Here is a 25949-nt window from a genome sequence, read left to right on the forward strand (position 1 = left end):
GACTTCAGGAGGGATACCAGAAGTCGTCAAGATCCATGACTCAAACGCCACGCCGTCAATCTGAGAGCCGCAGGTTCTGGCGGAAGGACGGACCTCGTGAGAGAAGGTCTGGACAGTCCGGGAGATGCTATGGCACCTCTACGGACAGACGGAGCAGGTCAGGGTACCAAGCTTGCCTGGGTCAGTCTGGAGTAATGAGAATGACCCGACGGCCCTCCTTTCTGATCTTGCGCAGGACTCTGGGCAAGAACTAGAGGGTGAAACACGTAAGACAGACGAAGCTGGGACCAAACTTGAACCAGTGCGTCTGCCGCAAAAACCTGAGGATCGTGGAGCCACGGTTTGACGGCTGAGACAATCTGCCTCCCAGTTTTCCACGTCTGGGATGTGGGCTGCGGATATGGTGGACTAGGAGTCCTCCGTCCACTGAAGAATGCGATGAACCTCCAATATTGCCAGGCGGCTGAGTGTCCCGCCCTGGAGGTTGATGTAGGCAAACGCTGTAGCGTTGTCTGACTGGACTCGAATGTGCCTGGCCGCCAACAGATGGTGAAAGGCTTAGAGAGCTAGAAACACAGCTCCGATTTCCAGCACATTGATCCAGAGGGCTGATTCGGACAGAGTCCAAGTGCCCTGCGCTCCATGGTGGAGATATACTGCTCCCCAGCCGGATAGACTAGCATCTTGGTGAGGATGACCCGGGACGGAGCCAGGAAGGAGCGTCCCTGAGACAGAGGGGACGAAGCCACCACTGAAACGAGCCCCTGGTCTGTGGCAAAGCCACCGCCCCGTGGAAGGAGGAAGTCCGCTTGTTCCAACAGCGGAAAATATCCAGCCGCAGAGGACGCAGATGGAACTGGGCAAGGGAATCGCTTCCATTGACACCACCATCTGATCCAGCACCTGTATTAGGTGCCTGATGGAACGACGTCGACCGCCAGCGGAGGGACTGCTGTTTGACTAAGGGCAGCTTCACAAGTGCCGACAGTCTCGAATTGCTTCCCTGGGTATGTGAACTTCTGGGTCGAAGTCAGAGTGGACTTGGACAGAATGACAAACCAGCCGAATTGGTTAGAGTGGCGAGAGTGAGCGAGGCACTCCGCTAACAGTCTGCACTGGGTGAAGCCCAGACTAGAAGGCTGTCCAGGACAAAAGGATCACTGCCAACCCCTAGAGGTGCAGGACCGCAATCACAGCTGCCCCGACCTTGAGAATACTCGAGGGGCCGTGGCTAACCCCAAGGGAAGAGCCACGAATTGGACCACTCTGATTGCAAAACGTAGCCAACGCTGGTGTGAAACTGCGATTGGCACATGCAGATAGGCATCTCTGATGTCGATGGATGCTAGGGAATCTCCTTGGGTCATTGATTGATCGCAGAGACTCTATGCGAAACTGCCGCACCTGAAGATGCTTGAGAAGCTTGAGATCCAGGTCGGAAGGCACCGCCCTCCTCGGGTACTAGGAATAGATTTAAGCAGAAATCTCAGAACCGTTCCCAGTCGGGAACCGGTACAATTACTCCAGTGGCCTGCAAGAATGCCACAGCCTGTGAGAAGGCGGCGGCCTTGGAGCAGGGGGGAGTTGACAGAAAAAATCTGTTTGGCGGGCTGGATAGAATTCTATCCTGTAGCCGTGGGAGATGGTATCTCGCACCCACTGATCGGAGACGTGTTAAAACCATACGTCGCCAAAGTGGGAGAGCCTGCCACCGACCAAGGACGTTGCTGGCGTGGCCAGATAGCCAGGAGGAGGCTGACTTAGTGGCAGCATCTCCTGCGGTCTTCTCGTGCGCCATTTGGGTTTACGATCCTTGGCTGAGCCAGTGGACGAGGCCGAGGGCTTAGAGAACGATCAGATGGAGGAACAAAAAGAACGAAACCTCGACTGATTCCTGCCTGGACAGGTTTCCTGGTTTAGGTTTGTGGCATGGAAGAAAACTCTTCCCGCCAAGAGCTTCCTTAATAATTTCATCCAATTGTTCCCGAATAGACTGGTCCCAGCAAAAGGGAGCCCAGCAAGGAACTTCTTTAGAAGCATCCGCCTTCCACTTCCGAAGCCACAGGAGCCTGCGGATAGCGAGAAAATTAGCCGAGGCCACCGCAGTGCGGTGAGAGTCTCCAGCATGGCAGACATGGCATAGGATGAAAAGACTGAAGTCTGGAAGTTAAGGCAACCATTTCGGGCAAAGAGTCCCTGTGAGGGAATGCATCTCCTCCAGAGAAGCAGAGATGGCTTTGAAAGCCGCACTGCTGCAAAAGCTGGGGAGAACGAGGCCCCTGCCGCCTCCATACAGATTTGGCCAGAAGGACAACCTGGCGGACAGCAAAGCCGTAAGTGAGGAGCCATCAGCCACTGATACAACGTCCGGGCTGAGAGTCTAAACACCGGAGGGACCACCTTTGGTGAATGAGCCCACTCCTTGACCACCTCTGGTGGAAGGGGAAAACTGTCATCAGAACCACGCTTTGGGAAGCGTTTGCCAGAGCAGACCCTGGGCTTGGTCACAGTGGCCTGAAAACTGGAGTGGTTAAGGAACACATTCCTTGTTCTCTTAGGCAAGGTAAACTGGTGCCTTTTTGCCAGAGAGGGTTGCTCCTCTGATACTGGCGGATTGAGGTCCAGTACAGAATTAATGTACAGTGGGATCCTTAGAGAGGTGCCGTCAGCCACTGATACAACTATCCGGGCTGAAATACTAGACACCGGAGGGACCACCCTTGGTGAATGAGCCCACTCCTTGACCACCTCTGGTGGAAGGGGGAAACAGTCATCAGAACCACGCTTTGGGAGCGTCTGTCAGGACAGGCTCTGGGCTTGGTCACAGTGGGCTGAAAACTGGAGTGGTTAAGGAACACACTCCTTGTTCTCTTTAAGGTATACTGATGCCTTTCTGCCAGAGGGGGATACTCCCCTGATACAGGCGGATTGAGGTCCAGTACAAATATAATGGACGCAATCAAATCATTAACATCTGCATCACCTTCGGACAGATCAATGGTACATTAAGTAGCGTCCGAGCCCCCAGTAAAGACATCCTCCTCGTCCAGTGAGTCAGCTCGTGAATCAGAGCTGCGGGACGGGTAAGGACAGGGGACCCTGCGTCTCCATTTTAGGAGGATGGGGACTGAGACCAGATGAAGAGTCCTCTGAGAGCTTTGCTGAGCGAGCCGTAGCAGCAGAAGCGCCCTGAGAAGGGGGCTAATGCATGCTCAGCACCACCGGAGCAGCTGGAGGGACCACTGATGAGCCTCCAGGCTGAGGGACCACTGTGTTTATGTGCTCAGTACAGGCAGTACGAGTCTACATGCAGTGCATATTAAGAACAGCCTTGCAGCCTTGCTCTGATGTGAGACATGCTGCAGAAGTGGGGGCTCTGTGAGGGAATGCATCTCCAGAATGACCCCCAGCAGAGTATATAAACAGAGAATATAAGCAGCTGCACAACTGGAGGTTGTGGCTTGCCAGACCGTTTAACATACATTTCTGTGCCCTCCAGTCCCCCAGCCCAGGCCCCCATTCGTCACAATGTGGTATCTCTGTGCCTATGCAGACATTGAGAACGCTGAGAAAATGGCGACCGGAGCGAGGAGAGGGGGCGGGGCCTACTCTGAGAGCGGGCAAATGAGGTATACAGGGGAGGGAATCCTTCCTCAGTGAGGAGTGTCCGTTCCCTGTGCTGAACAGCCGCTGGGCGGAGCCACACTGTCCCTCTGCATGACTGACATGCAGGGGGAGTGAAACCGAAACTAGGCCTCAGGCGAAGCCGGGGCCTAGAGTTAAACATGCGGCCAGCGTGCAGGCACCATCGGCGCGGTTCTCCAGTGAAAACTGGAGAACCGGCCGGAAATGTTACCACAGTCATATAACACACTCCCCCCAATAAATAAAGTACAAGGGACCCCTGGAAAGACCACTTTCTGTGGTAAAAACGTCTCAATACTTAGCTTTTGAGACGCAGGGCCCAGGTCCCTTGGGGGGGGGTTAAACGCTCCGTCCGGCAGGATCCTGAAAAAGGGCTGCGGATGGAGACCGGTCTCCTGCAAAGCAGTGAGAACCGTGATGGCTCCCACTTCAAGCCAGAGCCCCAGGGGATGGTGAAGGAGCGCGGCATGCGAAGGCTCTAGCCTTGTAAAGAAGGGAATTTTGTTTACTTACCGTAAATTCCTTTTCTTCTAGCTCCAATTGGGAGACCCAGACAATTGGTGTATAGCTATTGCCTCCGGAGGCCACACAAAGTATTACACTTAAAAGTGTAAGGCCCCTCCCCTTCTGGCTATACACCCCCAGTGGGATCACTGGCTCACCAGTTTTAGTGCCAAAGCAAGAAGGAGGAAAGCCAATAACTGGTTTAAAGACCAATTCAATCCGAGGAAACATCGGAGAACTGAACCATACCACATGAACAACATGTGTACCCGAAAAGAAGGGAATTTTGTTTACTTACCGTAAATTCCTTTTCTTCTAGCTCCAATTGGGAGACCCAGACAATTGGGTGTATAGCTATTGCCTCCGGAGGCCACACAAAGTATTACACTTAAAAGTGTAAGGCCCCTCCCCTTCTGGCTATACACCCCCAGTGGGATCACTGGCTCACCAGTTTTAGTGCCAAAGCAAGAAGGAGGAAAGCCAATAACTGGTTTAAAGACCAATTCAATCCGAGGAAACATCGGAGAACTGAACCATACCACATGAACAACATGTGTACCCGAAAAAACAGAAAAATCCCGAGAAAACAGGGCGAGTGCTGGGTCTCCCAATTGGAGCTAGAAGAAAAGGAATTTACGGTAAGTAAACAAAATTCCCTTCTTCTTTTTCGCTCCTAATTGGGAGACCCAGACAATTGGGACGTCCAAAAGCAGTCCCTGGGTGGGTAAAAGAATACCTCGTGATAGGGCCGTCAAACAGCCCTTTCCTACAGGTGGGCAATCGCCGCCTGAAGGACTTATCTACCTAGGCTGGCGTCTGCCGAAGCGTAGGTATGCACCTGAAAATGCTTGGTAAAAGTATGCAGACTCAATCAGGTAGGTGCCTGACACACCTGCTGAGCCGTAGCCTGGTGCCGTAATGCCCAGGATGCAGCCACGGCTCTGGTAGAATGGGCCTTCAGCCTTGAGAGAACCAGAAGCCCAGTAGAACTGTAGGTTTCAAGAATTGGTTCCTCGATCCCCCGAGCCAGGGTGGATTCAGAAGCTTGCGACTGTTTACGCCGACCAGCGACAAGGACAAAGAGTGCATCCGGGTGGCGCAGGAGCGCCATGCGGGAAGTAGAACCTGAGTGCTCTCACCAGAACCAACAGATGCAAATCCTTCTGAAATTGATGGACTGGACGAGGACACAAAGAAGGTGAGGTGATATCCTGATTGATATGAAAGTGGGATACCACCTTAGGGAGAAATTCCGGAATCGGACGCAGAACTACCCTGTCCTGGTGAAGGACCAGGAAGGGAGATTTGTATGAGAGCGTTGCTAGCTCGGAAACTCTCCTAAGAGACGAGACCGTTACTAGAAGGCCACTTCCCGAGAAAAGCGGGAAGGGAGACCTCTTTCAAAGGCTCGAAAGGCGGCATCTGGAGAGCAATTAGAACCTTGTTCAGATCCCAGGGCTCTAACGGCCGCCTGTACGGAGTGCTGAGAAGACAAACTCCCCGTAGGAACGTGCGTACCTGAGGAAGTCGTTTCTGAAAAAATACAGATAGCGCTGAGACTTGTCCCTAAAGGGAACTGAGCGACAACCCTTTTTCCAACCTAGATTGCAGGAAGGAAGGAAACATAGACGATGCAACCGGCCAGGGAGAAACACCCTGCGCCGAGCACCGAGATAAGAATATCTTCCACGTCCTGTGGTCAATCTTGGCGGACGTTGGTATGCTAGCCTGTCTCATGGTGGCAACCACGTCCTGAGGTAATCCTGACGACACTAGGTTCCAGGACTCAATGCCACACCATCAGGTTGAGGGCCGTAGAATTCAAATGGAAGAATGGCCCTTGAGACAGCCAGTCTGATTGGTCTGGTAGTGCCCCCGGTTAGCCTACCGTGAGGCACCACAGAACCGGGAACCACAACATCCTCGGCCAATCTGTAGCGACGAGGATGGCGCGGCCGCAGTCGGTCCTGATCTAACGCAGCACTCTGGGCAACAATGCCAGAGGTGGCACATAAGGTAGCTGGAACTGCGACCAATGCTGAACTAAGGCGTCTGCCGCCAGAGCTCGATGATTGTGAAACCGTGCCATGAAGCTGGCACATTGTTGTTGTGCCGTGACGCCATTAGATCGACGTCCGGCCTCTGTCAGCGGCGCCAGATCTCCTGAAACCCGTCCGGGTGAAGAGACCATACCGTTTCGGCCACACCCCGGCGACTTAGGAAGTAAGCTTCCTAGTTTTCCACGCCTGGGATGTGAACTGTGGATATGGTGGATGCCGTGTCTTCCACCCACATCAGAACCTGCCGGACTTCCTGGAAGGCTTGCCGGTTGCGCGTTCTTCCTTGGTGGTTGATGTATGGCACCGCTGTGGAGTTGTCCGACTGAAGTCGGATTTGCTTGCTTTCCAGCTGCTGTTGGAAGGTTTGTAGGGCAAGATACACTGCTCTGTGTTCAAGAACATTGATCTGAAGGGTGGACTCTTGCTGAGTCCACGTACCCTGAGCGCTGTGGTGGAGAAAAACTGCTCCCCACGCTGATAGACTCGCGTCTGTCGTAACTATCGCCCAGGATGGGGATAGGAAGGACCTTCTTTTTGACCATGAGGTGGGAAGAAGCCACCACCGTAGAGATTCCTTGGCCGCCTGAGAAAGAAAGACGACTCTGTTGAGGGAGGTCGACTCCCCGTCCCATTGGCGGAGAATGTCACATTGTAGTGGACGCAGATGAAAACTGCGCGAAAAGAACTGCCTCCATTGCTACCATCTTACGTAGGAAGTGCATGAGGCGTCTCAATGTGTGCGACTGGTTCTTAAAGAAGAGATTGCAGCCCGTAGTGACTGCTGTTTGTCTAGCGGAAGCTTCACTATCGCTGAGAGAGTATGAAACTCCATGCCTAGATATGTTAGCGATAGGGTCGGGGTCGGATCTGACTTTAAAAAGTTGATGATCCACCCAAAACTCTAGAGAGTCTCCAGCGCAACGTTCGGGCAGTGTCGGCATGTTTCCTAAGAGAGTGCCTTGACAAGTAGATCGTCTAAATATGGGATCACAGAGTGACCCTGAGAGTGCAGGACTGTGACTACTGCTGCCCTGACCTTGGCGAAGACCAGTGGGACTGTCGCTAGCCGGAAGGTAGAGCTACGAACAGAAGGTGTTCGACTCCTATAACGAAGCGTAGAAACGCTAGTGCTCTGGATCAATCGGCACGTGTGGATAAGCATCCTTGATGCGTAATGATGCTAGGAAATCTCCTTGGGACATTGAGGCGATGACATGGCGGAGGGATTCCATCCGGAACCGCCTGGTGTCCACGAGCTTGCTGAGCAGTTTTAGATCCAGAACGGGACGGAACGGCCCGTTGTTATAGGCACCGCAAATAATTTGGGGTAAAAACCGTGACCTTGTTCCTGAAGAGGAACGGGGGTCATCACTCTTTCTGCCTATAGAGTGCACCCTGTTTGCAGAAGAGCAGCGGCTCGGCCGGGAGGTGGAGAAGTTCTGAAGAATCGAGTTGGAGGACGAGAAGTGAGCTCTATCCTGTACCCGTGAGACAGAATGTCTCACACCCAACGGTCATTGACCTATGGCAGCTAAATATCGCCAAGGCGGGAGAGCCTGCTACCGACCGAGGATGCGGAGAGAGGAGGCCGCAAGTCATGAGGAAGCCGCCTTGGAAGCGGGTTTTCAGACTGTCTCTTTTTTGGGCGTGACTGAGCCCGCCAAGAATCTGAGCTCCTCTGATCCTTTTGAGTCCACATTGGACGAGGAAAAATGGGACCTGCCCGAGCCTCGACAAGACCGAAACCCCGACTGCCTCCTGCTCTGTTGGGGTTTGTTGTGTCCGGGCTGAGGAAAGGATGAATCCTTACCCCTGGACTGTTTAATGGTTACATCCAAACGCTCACCAAACAGTCGGTCAGCAGAAAAAAGCAACTGGTTAAGCACCCTTTTTTGGAAGCAGAATCTGCCTTCCATTCACTTAACGAGCAGACCAGGCTCTGCTTAAAAACACGGAGTAGCGGAGGCTACTGCCGCACGGTTCGCAGAGTCTAGGGCAACCTGAATCGCGTAAGAAACAAATGCAGACATTTGAGAGGTTAAGGATGCCACCTGCGGCACAGATGTACGTGTAACCGTGTCAATCTGTGTAAGACAAGCTGAAATAGCTTGGAGTGCCCCAAGGGTGAGAATGCTGGAGCCAACGGTGCGCCGACAGCCTCATAGATGGATTTAGACCAGAGATCCATCTGTCTGTCAGTGGCATCTTTAAGTGCAGCTCCATCTCCCACTGCAACTATGGATCTAGCTACAAGCCTGGAGATTGGAGGATGCCGCTTGGGACACTGGGTCCAGTCCTTGACCACGTCAGGGGGCAGGGATAACGTGTATCCTAAGCCGTTTGGAGAAGCGCATATCTGGATAAGTGTGGTGTTCCTGGACTGCCTCTCTGAAGGCAGAGTGGTCCAGAAAAATACGTGAAGCTGACTCCTCCACTGGAGGAGCTGGGTGAGAAATAACCAACATTCTATTGATGGACGCTATAAGATTATTCACTATGGCGTCACCATTAGGTGTATCCAGATTGAGAGCGGTCTCAGGATCAGAATCCTGAGCCGCTACTTCCGCCTCATTACACAGAGAGTCCTTCTGCTAGGACCCTGATGAAACCGAGGCCGCTCATAGTGAGCCCGCTTAGGCTGTCTGGGACTGACGTCTGTGCAGAGCCGTGACTCTGGGATGCGTGTGACATTCCCGGAGCTGTTAGTTGTTCACACTGAGGGGGGCCATGGATCAATGATTCAACAGTGCCCATGTTGTGAGAGACATGTCCGGACTGCTAGGCTTCTAGTATCATAGCCATAGTCTCAGAAAATCTGTCAGTAAATACTGCAGACACCGTCCTCATCCTCTGGCCATTAGCAGAGACTCCGGCTGAGTTGGATACAATGGGGGTCTATGTAACCTGCCGGCCGTATAGCCGTACATGCTGTACCGGCTGCACAGAAAAACATGTGTTTCTGCACCTTTGATTTACACAGAGAATATGCTGATAACTCCTCCGCACAATCCAGGAGGGTATATACAACGTGCGACCAAACAGTGCAATGTATATAGTACAAGCATATCTATAAGTGCACTTCTGCACTAGTGGGGTTAGCACCACAGGTGCTGCTTAACGCCTGTTGCAGCGATTGTGTGACTATCAGAATGCCAGGGTCTTCCACACTTGTCTCTGTTCGTACAGAAACTGACACTAATGGCTGCCGGAGTCCTGTGTAGAGAAGGAAGCCGTGGGCGTGCCTGAGAAAGTGCGGGAATCCGGTTTCACAGTGCACACAGTGAGAGGGGTGGAGTATGCAAAACATACTCCAGCTCTCAGCGCTGCTGTGCTATGCAGCGTCACGCCCCTACCCTGACTGTCAGGCCTGTGGGCGGTAACGAAGGGAGACTAGGCCCAGAAGCCGGGGACTCGAGTTAATAAGCGCGGCCGGCATATCAGTGCTGGCCGGCGCGGAAGTCCCCGGCGCACCACAAATCCCAGCGGCGCCTTAAATAAAAATGGCAGCGGCGGTTAGCGCGGTAGTCACCCAATACACTAACACACCCAGCAACGCTGTGGTGTGCGATGGCACTAGTGCGGACAGCGCCGCTGTCCCTGGCGCACTAACACACCCAGCAGTGCTGCCGTGTGTCTGCGCGGTCCCCACAGGGACACAGAGTACCTCCATGTAGCAGGGCCATGTCCCTGAAGATACTCCGCTCCATGTCCAGCAGATACCAGGGGCTGTGGATGGAGCACGGCCTCAGTGCCTGGAGACCGATAGAATCCCACTTCACCCAGAGCCCTGTAAAAAGGGATGGGGAAGGAAGCAGCATGTGGGCTCCAGCCTCCGTACCCGCAATGGGTACCTCAACCTTAACAAACACCTCCGACATGAAGTGGGGTGAGAAGGGAGCATGCTGGGGGCCCTCGTATGGGCCCTCTTTTCTTCCATCCGACATAGTCAGCAGCTGCTGCTGACTAAACAGTGGAGCTATGCGTGGATGTGTTGCCTCCTTCGCACAAAGCACAAAACTGGTGAGCCAGTGATCCCACTGGGGGTGTATAGCCAGAAGGGGAGGGGCCTTACACTTTTAAGTGTAATACTTTGTGTGGCCTCCGGAGGCAATAGCTATACACCCAATTGTCTGGGTCTCCCAATTAGGAGCGAAAAAGAAAACAGAAAAACCCCGAGAAAACAGGGCGGGTGCTGGGTCTCCCAATTGGAGCTAGAAGAAAAGGAATTTACGGTAAGTAAACAAAATTCCCTTCTTCTTTTTCGCTCCTAATTGGGAGACCCAGACAATTGGGACGTCCAAAAGCAGTCCCTGGGTGGGTAAAAGAATACCTCGTGATAGGGCCGTCAAACAGCCCTTTCCTACAGGTGGGCAATCGCCGCCTGAAGGACTTATCTACCTAGGCTGGCGTCTGCCGAAGCGTAGGTATGCACCTGAAAATGCTTGGTAAAAGTATGCAGACTCAATCAGGTAGGTGCCTGACACACCTGCTGAGCCGTAGCCTGGTGCCGTAATGCCCAGGATGCACCCACGGCTCTGGTAGAATGGGCCTTCAGCCTTGAGAGAACCAGAAGCCCAGTAGAACTGTAGGTTTCAAGAATTGGTTCCTCGATCCCCCGAGCCAGGGTGGATTCAGAAGCTTGCGACTGTTTACGCCGACCAGCGACAAGGACAAAGAGTGCATCCGGGTGGCGCAGGAGCGCCATGCGGGAAGTAGAACCTGAGTGCTCTCACCAGAACCAACAGATGCAAATCCTTCTGAAATTGATGGACTGGACGAGGACACAAAGAAGGTGAGGTGATATCCTGATTGATATGAAAGTGGGATACCACCTTAGGGAGAAATTCCGGAATCGGACGCAGAACTACCCTGTCCTGGTGAAGGACCAGGAAGGGAGATTTGTATGAGAGCGTTGCTAGCTCGGAAACTCTCCTAAGAGACGAGACCGTTACTAGAAGGCCACTTCCCGAGAAAAGCGGGAAGGGAGACCTCTTTCAAAGGCTGGAAAGGCGGCATCTGGAGAGCAATTAGAACCTTGTTCAGATCCCAGGGCTCTAACGGCCGCCTGTACGGAGTGCTGAGAAGACAAACTCCCCGTAGGAACGTGCGTACCTGAGGAAGTCGTTTCTGAAAAAATACAGATAGCGCTGAGACTTGTCCCTAAAGGGAACTGAGCGACAACCCTTTTTCCAACCTAGATTGCAGGAAGGAAGGAAACATAGACGATGCAACCGGCCAGGGAGAAACACCCTGCGCCGAGCACCGAGATAAGAATATCTTCCACGTCCTGTGGTCAATCTTGGCGGACGTTGGTATGCTAGCCTGTCTCATGGTGGCAACCACGTCCTGAGGTAATCCTGACGACACTAGGTTCCAGGACTCAATGCCACACCATCAGGTTGAGGGCCGTAGAATTCAAATGGAAGAATGGCCCTTGAGACAGCCAGTCTGATTGGTCTGGTAGTGCCCCCGGTTAGCCTACCGTGAGGCACCACAGAACCGGGAACCACAACATCCTCGGCCAATCTGTAGCGACGAGGATGGCGCGGCCGCAGTCGGTCCTGATCTAACGCAGCACTCTGGGCAACAATGCCAGAGGTGGCACATAAGGTAGCTGGAACTGCGACCAATGCTGAACTAAGGCGTCTGCCGCCAGGGCTCGATGATTGTGAAACCGTGCCATGAAGCTGGCACATTGTTGTTGTGCCGTGACGCCATTAGATCGACGTCCGGCCTCTGTCAGCGGCGCCAGAGTTCCTGAAACCCGTCCGGGTGAAGAGACCATACCCTTTCGGCCACACCCCGGCGACTTAGGAAGTCAGCTTCCTAGTTTTCCACGCCTGGGATGTGAACTGTGGATATGGTAGATGCCGTGTCTTCCACCCACATCAGAACCTGCCGGACTTCCTGGAAGGCTTGCCGGTTGCGCGTTCTTCCTTGGTGGTTGATGTATGCCACCGCTGTGGAGTTGTCCGACTGAAGTCGGATTTGCTTGCTTTCCAGCTGCTGTTGGAAGGTTTGTAGGGCAAGATACACTGCTCTGTGTTCAAGAACATTGATCTGAAGGGTGGACTCTTGCTGAGTCCACGTACCCTGAGCGCTGTGGTGGAGAAAAACTGCTCCCCACCCTGATCGACTCGCGTCTGTCGTAACTATCGCCCAGGATGGGGATAGGAAGGACCTTCTTTTTGACCATGAGGTGGGAAGAAGCCACCACCGTAGAGATTCCTTGGCCGCCTGAGAAAGAAAGACGACTCTGTTGAAGGAGGTCGACTCCCCGTCCCATTGGCGGAGAATGTCACATTGTAGTGGACGCAGATGAAACTGCGCGAAAAGAACTGCCTCCATTGCTACCATCTTACGTAGGAAGTGCATGAGGCGTCTCAATGTGTGCGACTGGTTCTTAAAGAAGAGATTGCAGCCCGTAGTGAATGCTGTTTGGCTAGCGGAAGCTTCACTATCGCTGAGAGAGTATGAAACTCCATGCCTAGATATGTTAGCGATAGGGTCGGGGTCGGATCTGACTTTAAAAAGTTGATGATCCACCCAAAACTCTAGAGAGTCTCCAGCGCAACGTTCGGGCAGTGTCGGCATGTTTCCTAAGAGAGTGCCTTGACAAGTAGATCGTCTAAATATGGGATCACAGAGTGACCCTGAGAGTGCAGGACTGTGACTACTGCTGCCCTGACCTTGGCGAAGACCAGTGGGACTGTCGCTAGCCGGAAGGTAGAGCTACGAACAGAAGGTGTTCGTCTCCTATAACGAAGCGTAGAAACGCTAGTGCTCTGGATCAATCGGCACGTGTGGATAAGCATCCTTGATGCCTAATGATGCTAGGAAATCTCCTTGGGACATTGAGGCGATGACATGGCGGAGGGATTCCATCCGGAACCGCCTGGTGTCCACGAGCTTGCTGAGCAGTTTTAGATCCAGAACGGGACGGAACGGCCCGTTCTTATAGGCACCGCAAATAATTTGGGGTAAAAACCGTGACCTTGTTCCTGAAGAGGAACGGGGGTCATCACTCTTTCTGCCTATAGAGTGCACCCTGTTTGCAGAAGAGCAGCGGCTCGGCCGGGAGGTGGAGAAGTTTTGAAGAATCGAGTTGGAGGACGAGAAGTGAGCTCTATCCTGTACCCGTGAGACAGAATGTCTCACACCCAACGGTCATTGACCTATGGCAGCTAAATATCGCCAAGGCGGGAGAGCCTGCTACCGACCGAGGATGCGGAGAGAGGAGGCCGCAAGTCATGAGGAAGCCGCCTTGGAAGCGGGTTTTCAGACTGTCTCTTTTTTGGGCGTGACTGAGCCCGCCAAGAATCTGAGCTCCTCTGATCCTTTTGAGTCCACATTGGACGAGGAAAAATGGGACCTGCCCGAGCCTCGAAAAGACCGAAACCCCGACTGCCTCCTGCTCTGTTGGGGTTTGTTGTGTCCGGGCTGAGGAAAGGATGAATCCTTACCCCTGGACTGTTTAATGGTTACATCCAAACGCTCACCAAACAGTCGGTCAGCAGAAAAAGGCAACTGGTTAAGCACCCTTTTTTGGAAGCAGAATCTGCCTTCCATTCACTTAACGAGCAGACCAGGCTCTGCTTAAAAACACGGAGTAGCGGAGGCTACTGCCGCACGGTTCGCAGAGTCTAGGGCAACCTGAATCGCGTAAGAAACAAATGCAGACATTTGAGAGGTTAAGGATGCCACCTGCGGCACAGATGTACGTGTAACCGTGTCAATCTGTGTAAGACAAGCTGAAATAGCTTGGAGTGCCCCAAGGGTGAGAATGCTGGAGCCAACGGTGCGCCGACAGTCTCATAGATGGATTTAGACCAGAGATCCATCTGTCTGTCAGTGGCATCTTTAAGTGCAGCTCCATCTCCCACTGCAACTATGGATCTAGCTACAAGCCTGGAGATTGGAGGATGCCGCTTGGGACACTGGGTCCAGTCCTTGACCACGTCAGGGGGCAGGGATAACGTGTATCCTAAGCCGTTTGGAGAAGCGCATATCTGGATAAGTGTGGTGTTCCTGGACTGCCTCTCTGAAGGCAGAGTGGTCCAGAAAAATACGTGAAGCTGACTCCTCCACTGGAGGAGCTGGGTGAGAAATAACCAACATTCTATTGATGGACGCTATAAGATTATTCACTATGGCGTCACCATCAGGTGTATCCAGATTGAGAGCCGTCTCAGGATCAGAATCCTGAGCCGCTACTTCCGCCTCATTACACAGAGAGTCTTTCAGCTAGGACCCTGATGAAACCGAGGGCCGCTCATAGTGAGCCCGCTTAGGCTGTCTGGGACTGACGTCTGTGCAGAGCCGTGACTCTGGGATGCGTGTGACATTCCCGGAGCTGTTAGTTGTTCACACTGAGGGGGGCCATGGATCAATGATTCAACAGTGCCCATGTTGTGAGAGACATGTCCGGACTGCTAGGCTTCTAGTATCATAGCCATAGTCTCAGAAAATCTGTCAGTAAATACTGCAGACACCGTCCTCATCCTCTGGCCATTAGCAGAGACTCCGGCTGAGTTGTACAATGGGGGTCTATGTAACCTGCCGGCCGTATAGCCGTACATGCTGTACCGGCTGCATAGAAAAACATGTGGTTCTGCACCTTTGTTTTACACAGAGAATATGCTGATAACTCCTCCGCACAATCCAGGAGGGTATATACAACGTGCGACCAAACAGTGCAATGTATATAGTACAAGCATATCTATAAGTGCACTTCTGCACTAGTGGGGTTAGCACCACAGGTGCTGCTTAACGCCTGTTGCAGCGATTGTGTGACTATCAGAATGCCAGGGTCTTCCACACTTGTCTCTGTATCGTACAGAAACTGACACTAATGGCTGCCGGCGTCCTGTGTAGAGAAGGAAGCTGTGGGCGTGCCTGAGAAAGTGCGGGAATCCGGTTTCACAGTGCACACAGTGAGAGGGGTGGAGTATGCAAAACATACTCCAGCTCTCAGCGCTGCTGTGCTATGCAGCGTCACGCCCCTACCCTGACTGTCAGGCCTGTGGGCGGTAACGAAGGGAGACTAGGCCCAGAAGCCGGGGACTCGAGTTAATAAGCGCGGCCGGCATATCAGTGCTGGCCGGCGCGGAAGTCCCCGGCGCACCACAAATCCCAGCGGCGCCTTAAATAAAAACGGCAGCGGCGGTTAGCGCGGTAGTCACCCAATACACTAACACACCCAGCAACGCTGTGGTGTGCGATGGCACTAGTGCGGACAGCGCCGCTGTCCCTGGCGCACTAACACACCCAGCAGTGCTGCCGTGTGTCTGCGCGGTCCCCACAGGGACACAGAGTACCTCCATGTAGCAGGGCCATGTCCCTGAAGATACTCCGCTCCATGTCCAGCCGATACCAGGGGCTGTGGATGGAGCACGGCCTCAGTGCCTGGAGACCGATAGAATCCCACTTCACCCAGAGCCCTGTAAAAAGGGATGGGGAAGGAAGCAGCATGTGGGCTCCAGCCTCCGTACCCGCAATGGGTACCTCAACCTTAACAAACACCTCCGACATGAAGTGGGGTGAGAAGGGAGCATGCTGGGGGCCCTCGTATGGGCCCTCTTTTCTTCCATCCGACATAGTCAGCAGCTGCTGCTGACTAAACAGTGGAGCTATGCGTGGATGTGTTGCCTCCTTCGCACAAAGCACAAAACTGGTGAGCCAGTGATCCCACTGGGGGTGTATAGCCAGAAGGGGAGGGGCCTTACACTTTTAAGTGTAATACTTTGTGTGGCCTCCGGAGGCAATAGCTATACACCAATTGTCTGGGTCTCCCAATTAGGAGCGAAAAAGAAATCAACCTTAACAGCACCGCCGACACAGTGGGGTGAGAAGGGACATGCCGGGAGTCCAGATTGGAAACGCTTTTCTTCCAAATCTTTGAAATCCAAAAAAATCAAAAATCAGAGAATGCATGTGTGTGTGTGACCTCCTGAACACAAAGCATTGAAACTGGCTAGGACTGGCTACCAGGGGGTGTATATGCTAGGAGGGAGGAGCTACACGTTTGAGTGTAGTACTGTGTGTGTCCTCCGGAGGCAGAAGCTATACACCCATGGTCTGGGTCTCCCATAAGGAACGATGAAGAAAATGAGAACGCTACGGGTTTCGGAAAATGGCGCAAAACATACGCCACTTTTATTGGACAAGCTTGTACATTTCTTTTAACCCCTTAGATACAAGTAAACCTATACATGTTTGGTGTCTACAAACTCGCTCCGACCTCAGGCATCATAACAACACATCCGTTTTACCATTTAGTGAACACCGTGAATAAAACATCCCAAAAACTATTGTGCCATCAAACTTTTTTTTCCAGTTTTTCCACACTTGGAATTTTTTTGCTGTTTTCCAGTACACCATATGGTAAAACGTATGATTTCATTTAAAAGTACAACTTGTCCCGCAAAAAACAAGCCCTCATATGGCAAGATTGACATAAAAATAAAAAAGTTATGGCTCTCGGAAGAAGGGGAGCAAAAAAAAAAACAAAAAAAACGGAAAGTGCCCGGGGGCTGAAGGGGTTAAGGTCGGGCTCAGACAGCCAGATGAAAAATCAGGCAAGTCACATATACAAGTTGCGGACGTTCTCTGCTCCTTGTTAAAGATGTTATCCACTACTTTCACATTGATGATCTATCCTTAGGATAGGTTATCAGTGTCTGATCAGCCAGGATCTCACACACCACACTCTCGCCGATCACCTGTTTTCGGGGGGTCGGCGGTAGCAGCAGGCTGCTGGTAATTCTCAGTTTCGGTGCTGACCCTTCAACTGAGAGCGGGCACGGCCGGGCAATGCACATCCGCCTCCCATTCAAATCCATAGGAGCCAGATATGCGTACCTGGCTCTAGCCACTAACAGAAGACAGGACAGCTCCGAAACTGAGCATTTCCGGCTGCGTGGTGCAGCTGCCAGCACCGAAAACAGCTGATCGGTGGGGGTGCTGGGTGTCGAACACCTGCCAATCAGATGTTGATGACCTATCCTAAGGATAAGCCATCAATGTTAAAGTAGTGGACAACCTCTAAGCTCCATGGAGGTCAGGTGCAGAAGCTGCCCGCCGGCTCTAGTCTAGGTCGTAAATCCAAAGACCAGATTATTCTGTGCCGCACTAAAGCCTGCTTTACATGTTACGATCCAGCATACGATATCGTATGCGATCGTAACCGCCCCCATCGTATGTGTGGCACAGTCAATTTGTTGAACGTGCCGCACATACGAGTAACCCCCGTCACACGTACTTACCCGTCCATACGACCTCGATGTGGGCGGCGAACATCCACTTCCTGGAGTGGGAGCGACGTTCGGCGTCACATCGACGTCACGCGGCAGCCGGCCAATAGAAGCGGAGGGGCGGAGCTGAGCGGGACAAACATCCCGCCCACCTCCTTCCTTCCGCATTGCTGGCCGGGAGCCGCAGGACGCTGGTAAGATCTGTTCATCGTTCCCGGGGTGTCACAGGCTGCGATGTGTGCTACCCCGGGTACGATGAACAATCTGACGTTCAATTCATGAGAAATGAACGACGTGTATGCGATGAACGTTTTACCGTTCAATCGCAATCGCACGTACCTGTCACACACTGCAATGTACCTTACAATGCCGGATGTGCGTCACTTACGACGTGACCCCGCCGACACATTGTAAGATACATTGCAGTGTGTAAAGCGGGCTTTAGGCTACAAATGGTGCATGTGATGCGATAGGCACGTCCATACGAAACTGGTCAGGTGCAGATTTTCTGCAGTAAAATTGCTGAAATCCTGCAGATTGACGTTTCACTGTCTATGCTGGACACAAGCCTGCTGAAACATAAGGCTGTGGGCACGTTGCGTATTTACATGCGTTTACGCAGCATTTTGAACTGCAGCGTTAATGCATGCAATCTGCGTCCCCAGCAAAGTCTATGACAATTAAGCAAATTCCATGCGCACGTTGCATTTTGTATCCCAAATTTTTGACAAAATCTCTGCGTTCTAAAAAGTAACTTGTCACTTCTTTTGTGCGTTTTGGATGCTTTTCCCTCTCTGTTTATGGGAGAGCAAGCCTCCAGAACGCATCAATTCTGCATTCAAAATGCACTGAAAATGCATCCAAAAACGCAATGTTTTATTTGTCACGCCAGAACGCAACGTACGCATACACCCTAAGGCTCCATGGTAAATAAAACAACTGAACACAACCTAAGACCTTACCTCATCGAGACACTTGTCCTCCAGAGACATCAAATCTAACATAGGATTTTTTACCCCTTGAGAAACTAAGGATTTCAGACCTAAAAGAAATCAATAGACAATTATTGTACGGGAGCAGAAACTGAAGAGTGTCCAGAACAGTGAGGATCGCGTGTGCCTAGAGACAAGCGTGTACAAATTATATCAATGACAACTTAATGTCTTCTCGGAGTAACTTGATTAAAGAGGATCTGTCACCAAATTTCACAATATTAACTGCGCAGATTATTGGAACACGCAGACCTGATGATGCTGGTGTACTTACTTTTGAAAATCTGTTTTCAAATGGCTGTATAAAACCATTTGAAACTTTTTAAAATAAGCCTTTAACCATAGTGAAACTCAAACTTACTTCCCCAATACATACAACCAAAGCGGCTATTGCCAAAGTTGGTTCCATTTCAATTTATTAATAATAATAATATAATATTTATTCATTTATATAGTGCTGTTAACTCCACAGCACTTTACATACATTGGCAACACTGTCCCCATTGGGGCTCACAATCTAAATTCCCTATCAGTATGCTTTTTTGGAGTGTGGGAGGAAACCGGAGAACCCAGAGGAAACCCACGCAAACACAGGGAGAACATACAAACTCCTTGCAGATGTTGTCCTTGGTGGGATTTGAACCCAGGACCCCAGCGCTGCAAGACTGCAGTGCTAACCACTGAGCCACCACAAGACTGCAGTGCTAACCACTGAGCCACCACAAGACTGCAGTGCTAACCACTGAGCCGCCAAAAGACTGCAGTGCTAACCACTGAGCCACCGTGCCGCCCAAATTGATACTGTGTCCACGATTGTGGTCCCCAGGGTTTTCCCCTGTCCTCCTGGAACTAACGTGGTCATGGATAATTGAGCTATGACAAGGGGAAGTGACGAAGACCAGCGCTGATGGTATAAAGTGTATTATATTTTTTTCTTCTCCCTTGTGACCCCCCTTTACCAAGCTCGCATCAATGTCAGCAAATCACTTGGTGCACAGATACATTAGTAGGTTGGTACTAAATAAAGAATGGAAAATAAAATTGAACAATGACCTTTATCATCGAGTTTGGCGCACTCTGCAAACAAGTCTTTGGATCCAGTGTTTAGCCGGTCTCTATGGAAATAATGAGACTGAAAAAAACGGGTCCAGAACTCCTTTTCCGTCATGCTATGAGGAACGTTCTCATCGTATTTCAGCTTCACTGCAAAAGGAAGGAAAATGAGGTTATCAGTCCTGGAATAACTCATTCATTACTGCCAAATCCAACCAAGAGCCACAGCTGCCTCCATGTTTTCTGTGGTGTAGGTGTCCCTTAGGCTAAGGTCACACTTCCGTTGTTTTGCATCGGTCACAATGTCGCCTTGAGGAATTACAGTATCCTGCAAAATATTTTGCACTAATCTGCTTTTTCCCCATAGGCTTCTAGTGACTGATGGCCTTGCGTTGCATCTGCCGTGTGATAGATCAGTCGTTTACTGACTGACAGTCAGGTGGGAGCAACGCTGAATGTAATGTTTTTTGGAGCAGCAAAAAAAAAAAAAAAAAAAAAAAAAAAAAAAAACGCACTCCGCCAAGAGCTACAATGTATGTATATGGTGCTGGATTCCGCCGTAATCTGTCACACGACGGAATCCAGTGCTAGATTCCATCATGCTCTACTGAGCATACCCAGCATGTTTGGCACACCCATTGGGCTGTCCCAAACACAAATGGATCACGACGGATCTGTAAAAAAAAATGGATGCACAGCGTATGTAACGGACGCGACGGATCAGTTTTTTCACAGGATTCCTGTGAAAACACATAACGTTGTGTCAGTTGACATCTAAAAAACGACGGATCCATCGTTGCGTCGCAACGACAGACCTGACGGATTTAAAACAACGGAAGTGTGAACTTAGCCTTACACAAATGTTATCACCTATCCACAGGATAAATGCAAGATCATTTTGGACCTTCCAATCCCGATAAAGTTTCCAGTGAAAATGGAACGGTACTGACCACCAATTCTATACACAGTTAATAATAAAGCAGTGGTCGCACATGGTCAAAACATCTCCAGGAGACATTGGGGCTCAGCAGTAAGACCCCCAGTGATCATACATTTATCATCTATTCTGGGGATGGGACTACTGATTTAATCCAGAACATCCATTGGAAATCTCACCTGCAGGATACGTGCGGAATATGGACTCTATGATGTCCGGAGTCAGGTTATATCTCAGACCATTGCAGCCATCAGTTTGGGGGCGAACATCGGCCTTAAAAAAATAAAATAGAATTTAATGTAAAGCTCTGATTACATTTTCCACCAGGGTGAATAAGAAAAACTATTAAGAAGTCGTTTTATTGGACACGATGATTAATTACTACTAGCACGCTAGCTCCTCGCATCTTCCAGAAATGGATGGAATAACCCGTTGGACTTATCAACAGTTTTTTAGTACATGGGATAATGCATGCCTTGAGAGCAATTAAGCAGTACACATTATATATATATATATATATATATATATATATATATATATATATATTCCTGATTGAAAGCTGCTGCTTCTCTGCCAATTATCGGAAGTGTGGAGTTAAAGGGGTTTTCCAGCAACTGGCGAAATCTACCTAAAAGGTAATGTAATAAAATTCCCATAGCAAATCCATAAAATGAATGGTTAAGAGTGGTTCTTGACTGGGACTTTCTCTTCTGTACACGTTGGCCCTGGATTTGGCAGCAGGCACGAGCCCATTGTTTATTGTCTAGTATAATGTTCTCCTTCATTAGCGATGATGTGTTATCTGTATGAGGAGCACACGCCACACTGTCTCCACTGACGCCTCCCTCCGATTACACATGGGCGATAATACAATAAATACTTTCTATACATATACAATAAAATCCATCCTGAAAACGCACCAGAAAAGCGGCCGAGATCCCCACGTCTTGCTTGTTATTGGACAGGCTGTTCTCCAAGGAGTTGAGGCTCAGACGATTAGCCCAAAACTCCTCGGCGCTGATCACCTGACTGACCACAAGATCCTTGTAGAGCTGGAACAAGACCGGGTCGTCCTTCAGCATCCTGCAAGAGAAGAGAATAGCTCAGTGTCATCCAATGCCACATTCTCCGTTTTTAAGATTTCCTCTAGTTGTCAAAGGAAACATCCTCGTTTGCAGTAAGAGGTCATCATTGGTTAAAAAAAAATAAACTCCGGAGACACTCACGTTTCCCGGGTCCAGCACTGCCTCTCTGCCGCTGCACCAATGTTTGCTGACAAGGTGCAGTGATGACATCACGTCTACAGAGCAAGTGACTGCTGCAGCCAATCATCAGTATAAACCAGTGTTTCCCATCCCCAGTCCTCACGGCCCCCAAGAGGTCATGTTTTCAGGATTTCCTTAGCTTTGCACAGGTGATGGAAGCATTATCATGGCATCACCTGTGCAAAGCTAAGGAAATCCTGAAACCATGACCTGTTGGGGGCCGTGAGGACTGGAGTTTGGGAATCACTGGTATAAACTCTGAATCCAGTGACTGGCTGCAGCGGTCACATGCACATTAGCAATGAAGTAACCAGTGCAAATGGTCATAAAAGACAAAAAAAAGACACCACTCACTATGCAGGAAGGATGAGATTGCAGAGTTTACCTGTTTTTTTCCTCTAACTCCTTGTTCGCCTTCTTCTTGAATTTGGGGAGCAGCTGCTGCAGCAGCTCTTTTACGGCGTCTCTGTCCTTTATTGCTGTGCTGTCATTGGAGAAATGGAAGTTTGTGTTGTCTCCCGTGTGGAGAACAAGCTGAAGCTGGACTTTTGCTTTGCCATCGGGACTAATTTTCTGACCTGGGGACAGTAATACATGGGCGATTAGAAAACATTATTATTATTATTATTATTTATTATTATAGCGCCATTTATTCCATGGCGCTTTACATGTGAAAGGGGTATACATAATAGGGACAGGTACAATCATAAACAATACAAGGCACAGACAGGTACAGGAGGATAGAGGTCACTTCCCGTGAGGGCTCACAGTCTACAAGGGATAGGTGAGGGTAGAGCTGATTGTGCGGCGCTGCATCAGACTGAGGGCTATTGTAGGTTGTAGGCTTGTCGGAAGAGGTGGGTCTTGAGGTTCCTCTTGAAGCTTGTCAAGGTAGGCGAGAGTCTGATGTGTTGTGGCAGAGCATTCCAGAGTATGGGGGAGGCACGGGAGAAATCTTGGATGCGATGGTGGGAAGAGGAGATGAGAGGGGAGTAGAGAAGGAGATCTTTTGAGGATCGAAGGTTGCGTGCAGGTAGGTACCGGGAGACTAGGTCAGAGATGTAGGGAGGAGACAGGTTGTGGATGGCTTTGTAGGTCATGGTTAGTGTTTTGAACTGGAGTCGTTGGGTGATGGGAAGCCAGTGAAGGGATTGGCAGAGAGGAGAGGTCGGGGAGTAGTGGGGGGAGAGGTGGATTAGTCGGGCAGCATAGTTTAGAATAGATTGTAGGGGTGTGAGACTGTTAGAAGGGAGGCCACAGAACAGGAGGTTGCACTAGTCCAGACGGGAGATAATAAGGGCATGCACTAGGGTTTTTGCAGCTTCTTGGGAAAGGAATGTACGGATCCGGAAAATGTTTTTTTGAGTTGAAGGCGGCAGTAGGTGAAGAGGGCTTGGATGTGTGGCTTCTTTCTTCAAAAAACAGCACCACATCTGTCTACAGGATGTATGTGGTATTACAGCTTGGCTCCAACAACTTTAATGGAGATGACATCCAGTACCAGACACAATCTGGGCCACCCTTTTAGGCGTTTTCAAACCCAAAATGTATCCGGCCTGTGGCTTTACCAGTCTAAAAAGAAAATCTAATAGACAAGATTTCAACACGACCCCTCGGAGCTAACTTACACTTGATGTCTCCATACATGTGGCTCACAGTGAACCGGTCTTTCCCTTCGGGGGCCCAGGCGACCCGTTCGGCCATCAGGTAGAGGGCCCCATCCTGTTTCTTCTGACGCACCTTCTTGACGATCAGTAACACTTCTTCGGATGACGTAGCCATGGTGGAGACGGCACGAGCGCTGCGGGCACAAGGTTACAATGATGAGGCAGATGACACGTGACAGTAAGGCCTGTGGATAAGAAGGGAGTCAGACGAGGGGGATGATTAGGGGAAGGCGACAGAATGGTGAGAGTGATGGGTACCTAAACTCTGCAGGCTCCATTCATTCATTCATTGGGGGACTCAAGACACCCACTAATGTTACCGGTCGCCCCCCCCACCCCACCACACACACCCAAACCCCCACAATGAGCAACTTATTCCCTATCCTGTAGATCTGTAATCATTTACAACCCCATTAACTAAAAAACTGAATCTTCCTCAACTGGACGCAGACGTGTAAAGTGCATTAATCAGTGAATATCAGCGAGAGCCGGGTCCATTATCATTATGTAAGGTAGATTCGGATCTTCGTGCCCCATTTCCTCGCTGCGGTTCATTCCCGATGATTAAAACAATGTAATAAATGAATCATAGCTGATGATGGAGGCTTATAGGACGCAAATGCTGAGTAATGTCCCAGCGCACAGAGGCAGGTGCCAGGATCCTCTGGGAAGAGAAAGCCAGAGCTATGGGGACAGATTTATCACAAGACCCATCTCACACACATAAAGCGGAAACCTGATTGGTTGTAACGGACCACTGCACCTAAGGTAAGGGGTCCTCAACCTGTGCCTATTGCAGAACTACAAGTCCCAGCATAGTGAGACACCCTCAGGCGCATAGTGGATATGCTTATGCAAAAAGGCTGCACCTGTCACTGGTTAATACATTATTATGGTGAGAGGGAGACCCCCTCATTATGTGACATCTAGGGGGAGAGTTATGCATTTATTATCCCGACATATCTCTGCTTGTATAACAATAAATGGGCCAAATCAGAAACCAGCCGTGTGAACGAGCGCCTATTTGTAGGATACATTGGCTGCACCTCCCTGCGTATACAGCACCACACAGGGATATTTATCGGGAGGATTAATAATAAGATGCACAATGTAGTTATCACTTTCCTGCTACGAATGAAGATGCAATCACAGAGCAGATGGTGCCGCCCGGTGTCAGCACAGATGGGACTACGTCAGCGAGAGAAACCGAGAGGCTGTGATTCTGTAATAGTCGGAGTGATACAACAGGAGGAGGCGCAGGACGGTCGCTGCTGTCTGTAGGTCCAGAAGAAGGGGCATTGTGGTGTATAAGGTTGGGGTTTTTCCCCAGTAAGCACTGTACAGTGTCTGCAGCCCGGAGTATCCGGATATTCACCGATCACCTGCCTAATATTGTGCAGGTTCTCCTCATGTGACCCATCGAGGCATAGGGTGCACTAGACCCGCCCTACACCGGGGGGCTCCCCACGAGAACCCCCCCCCCATATACCAAGGGCTGCCCACGAGACCCTCCTTACTTCAGGGGCTCCCCAAAGGACACCTGTACACCGGGGGGGCTCCCCACGAGACCCTCCGTACGGCGCGGGCTCCCCACGAGACCCTCCGTACGGCGCGGGCTCCCCACGAGACCCTCCGTACGGCGCGGGCTCCCCACGAGACCCTCCGTACGGCGCGGGCTCCCCACGAGACCCTCCGTACGGCGCGGGCTCCCCACGAGACCCTCCATACGGCGCGAGCTCCCCACGAGACCCTCTGTACGGCAGGGGCTCCCCACAGCACCCTCCGTACGGCAGGGGCTCCCCACGAGACCCTCAGAACGGCAGGGGCTCCCCATGACACCCAACATATGCTGGGAGAACCCCACGAGACCTGCCATTATGTAGATGCTCTGATCCAGTGGTGTAGTCATCATAATTTGGCCCCGTCAGTCACTCAGATCCTCACCTGTCATTGCTGTAAGTGTTATGTAAGGGGGAGGAGCTGAAGACCCCCAGTACTAGGACACAGCGCTGTCATCGGGGACAGGGGTCCGTGTATTACTGTATATAAGGCAGGGCTCCTGGACTATGTGGCCGGTGTATTCCAGTATATAAGGTATGGGCTTCTGGGCAGTCAGCAGTGTGATAGGACCTGCTGCTGTCACTGTGTATCAGCACATACGAGGCAGGAGTCACTATGGATACACATACACACGGTGCGTCTCTAGGTGTGTACACGGCAGTGGTGGGGGGTATGGAGGCACGTACCGCTCCGGTTAGGCGCACGCAGGCAGCAGCTCCATGCTCCCAGGCGGCCCCGCTCGCCGCTTCTACTTCCCTTCCTTTACCACTACGGAGCGTCGTGCAGTCCAAACTATCCCTGCGTACGGCAGCTCACCCTCGGCCTCTCATTGGCTACTCAGAATCACATGGCCGTCAGTGACAGCCAGCAGACGTATATGGAAGTTCATTGGTTAGTAGACAACGGAGGATCCTATTGGTTGTTTGTGGATCACATGGTATCAACAAAATTCACCAATCAATCACCGTTCTCCTATTCTGTGTGTGACGCTTTTAACCCCTTCAGCCCCCAGCC

The 25949-nt window shown here is 51.1% G+C and overlaps 1 protein-coding gene across 1 annotated transcript in view; it reads right to left on the minus strand.

Moving 5' to 3' along the window:
* The window catches only part of GTF2H1 (general transcription factor IIH subunit 1), a 76413-nt gene extending 50670 nt beyond the window's left edge, over positions 1 to 25743 (minus strand). Inside the window, exons 1-7 of the mRNA XM_075325462.1 lie at positions 25622 to 25743; positions 23337 to 23509; positions 22094 to 22286; positions 21364 to 21526; positions 20623 to 20716; positions 19507 to 19656; positions 18424 to 18503 (exon numbers count right to left, since the gene is read on the minus strand). Of these exons, the coding sequence (XP_075181577.1) occupies positions 18424 to 18503; positions 19507 to 19656; positions 20623 to 20716; positions 21364 to 21526; positions 22094 to 22286; positions 23337 to 23490 (834 nt within the window). The 5' untranslated portion in view covers positions 23491 to 23509; positions 25622 to 25743. The remainder of the gene's footprint in view (positions 1 to 18423; positions 18504 to 19506; positions 19657 to 20622; positions 20717 to 21363; positions 21527 to 22093; positions 22287 to 23336; positions 23510 to 25621) is intronic.
* Positions 25744 to 25949: the final 206 nt, after the last annotated feature.

The sequence above is a fragment of the Anomaloglossus baeobatrachus genome, chromosome 10 (assembly GCF_048569485.1).
Source record: "Anomaloglossus baeobatrachus isolate aAnoBae1 chromosome 10, aAnoBae1.hap1, whole genome shotgun sequence".
Taxonomy (NCBI): domain Eukaryota; kingdom Metazoa; phylum Chordata; class Amphibia; order Anura; family Aromobatidae; genus Anomaloglossus; species Anomaloglossus baeobatrachus.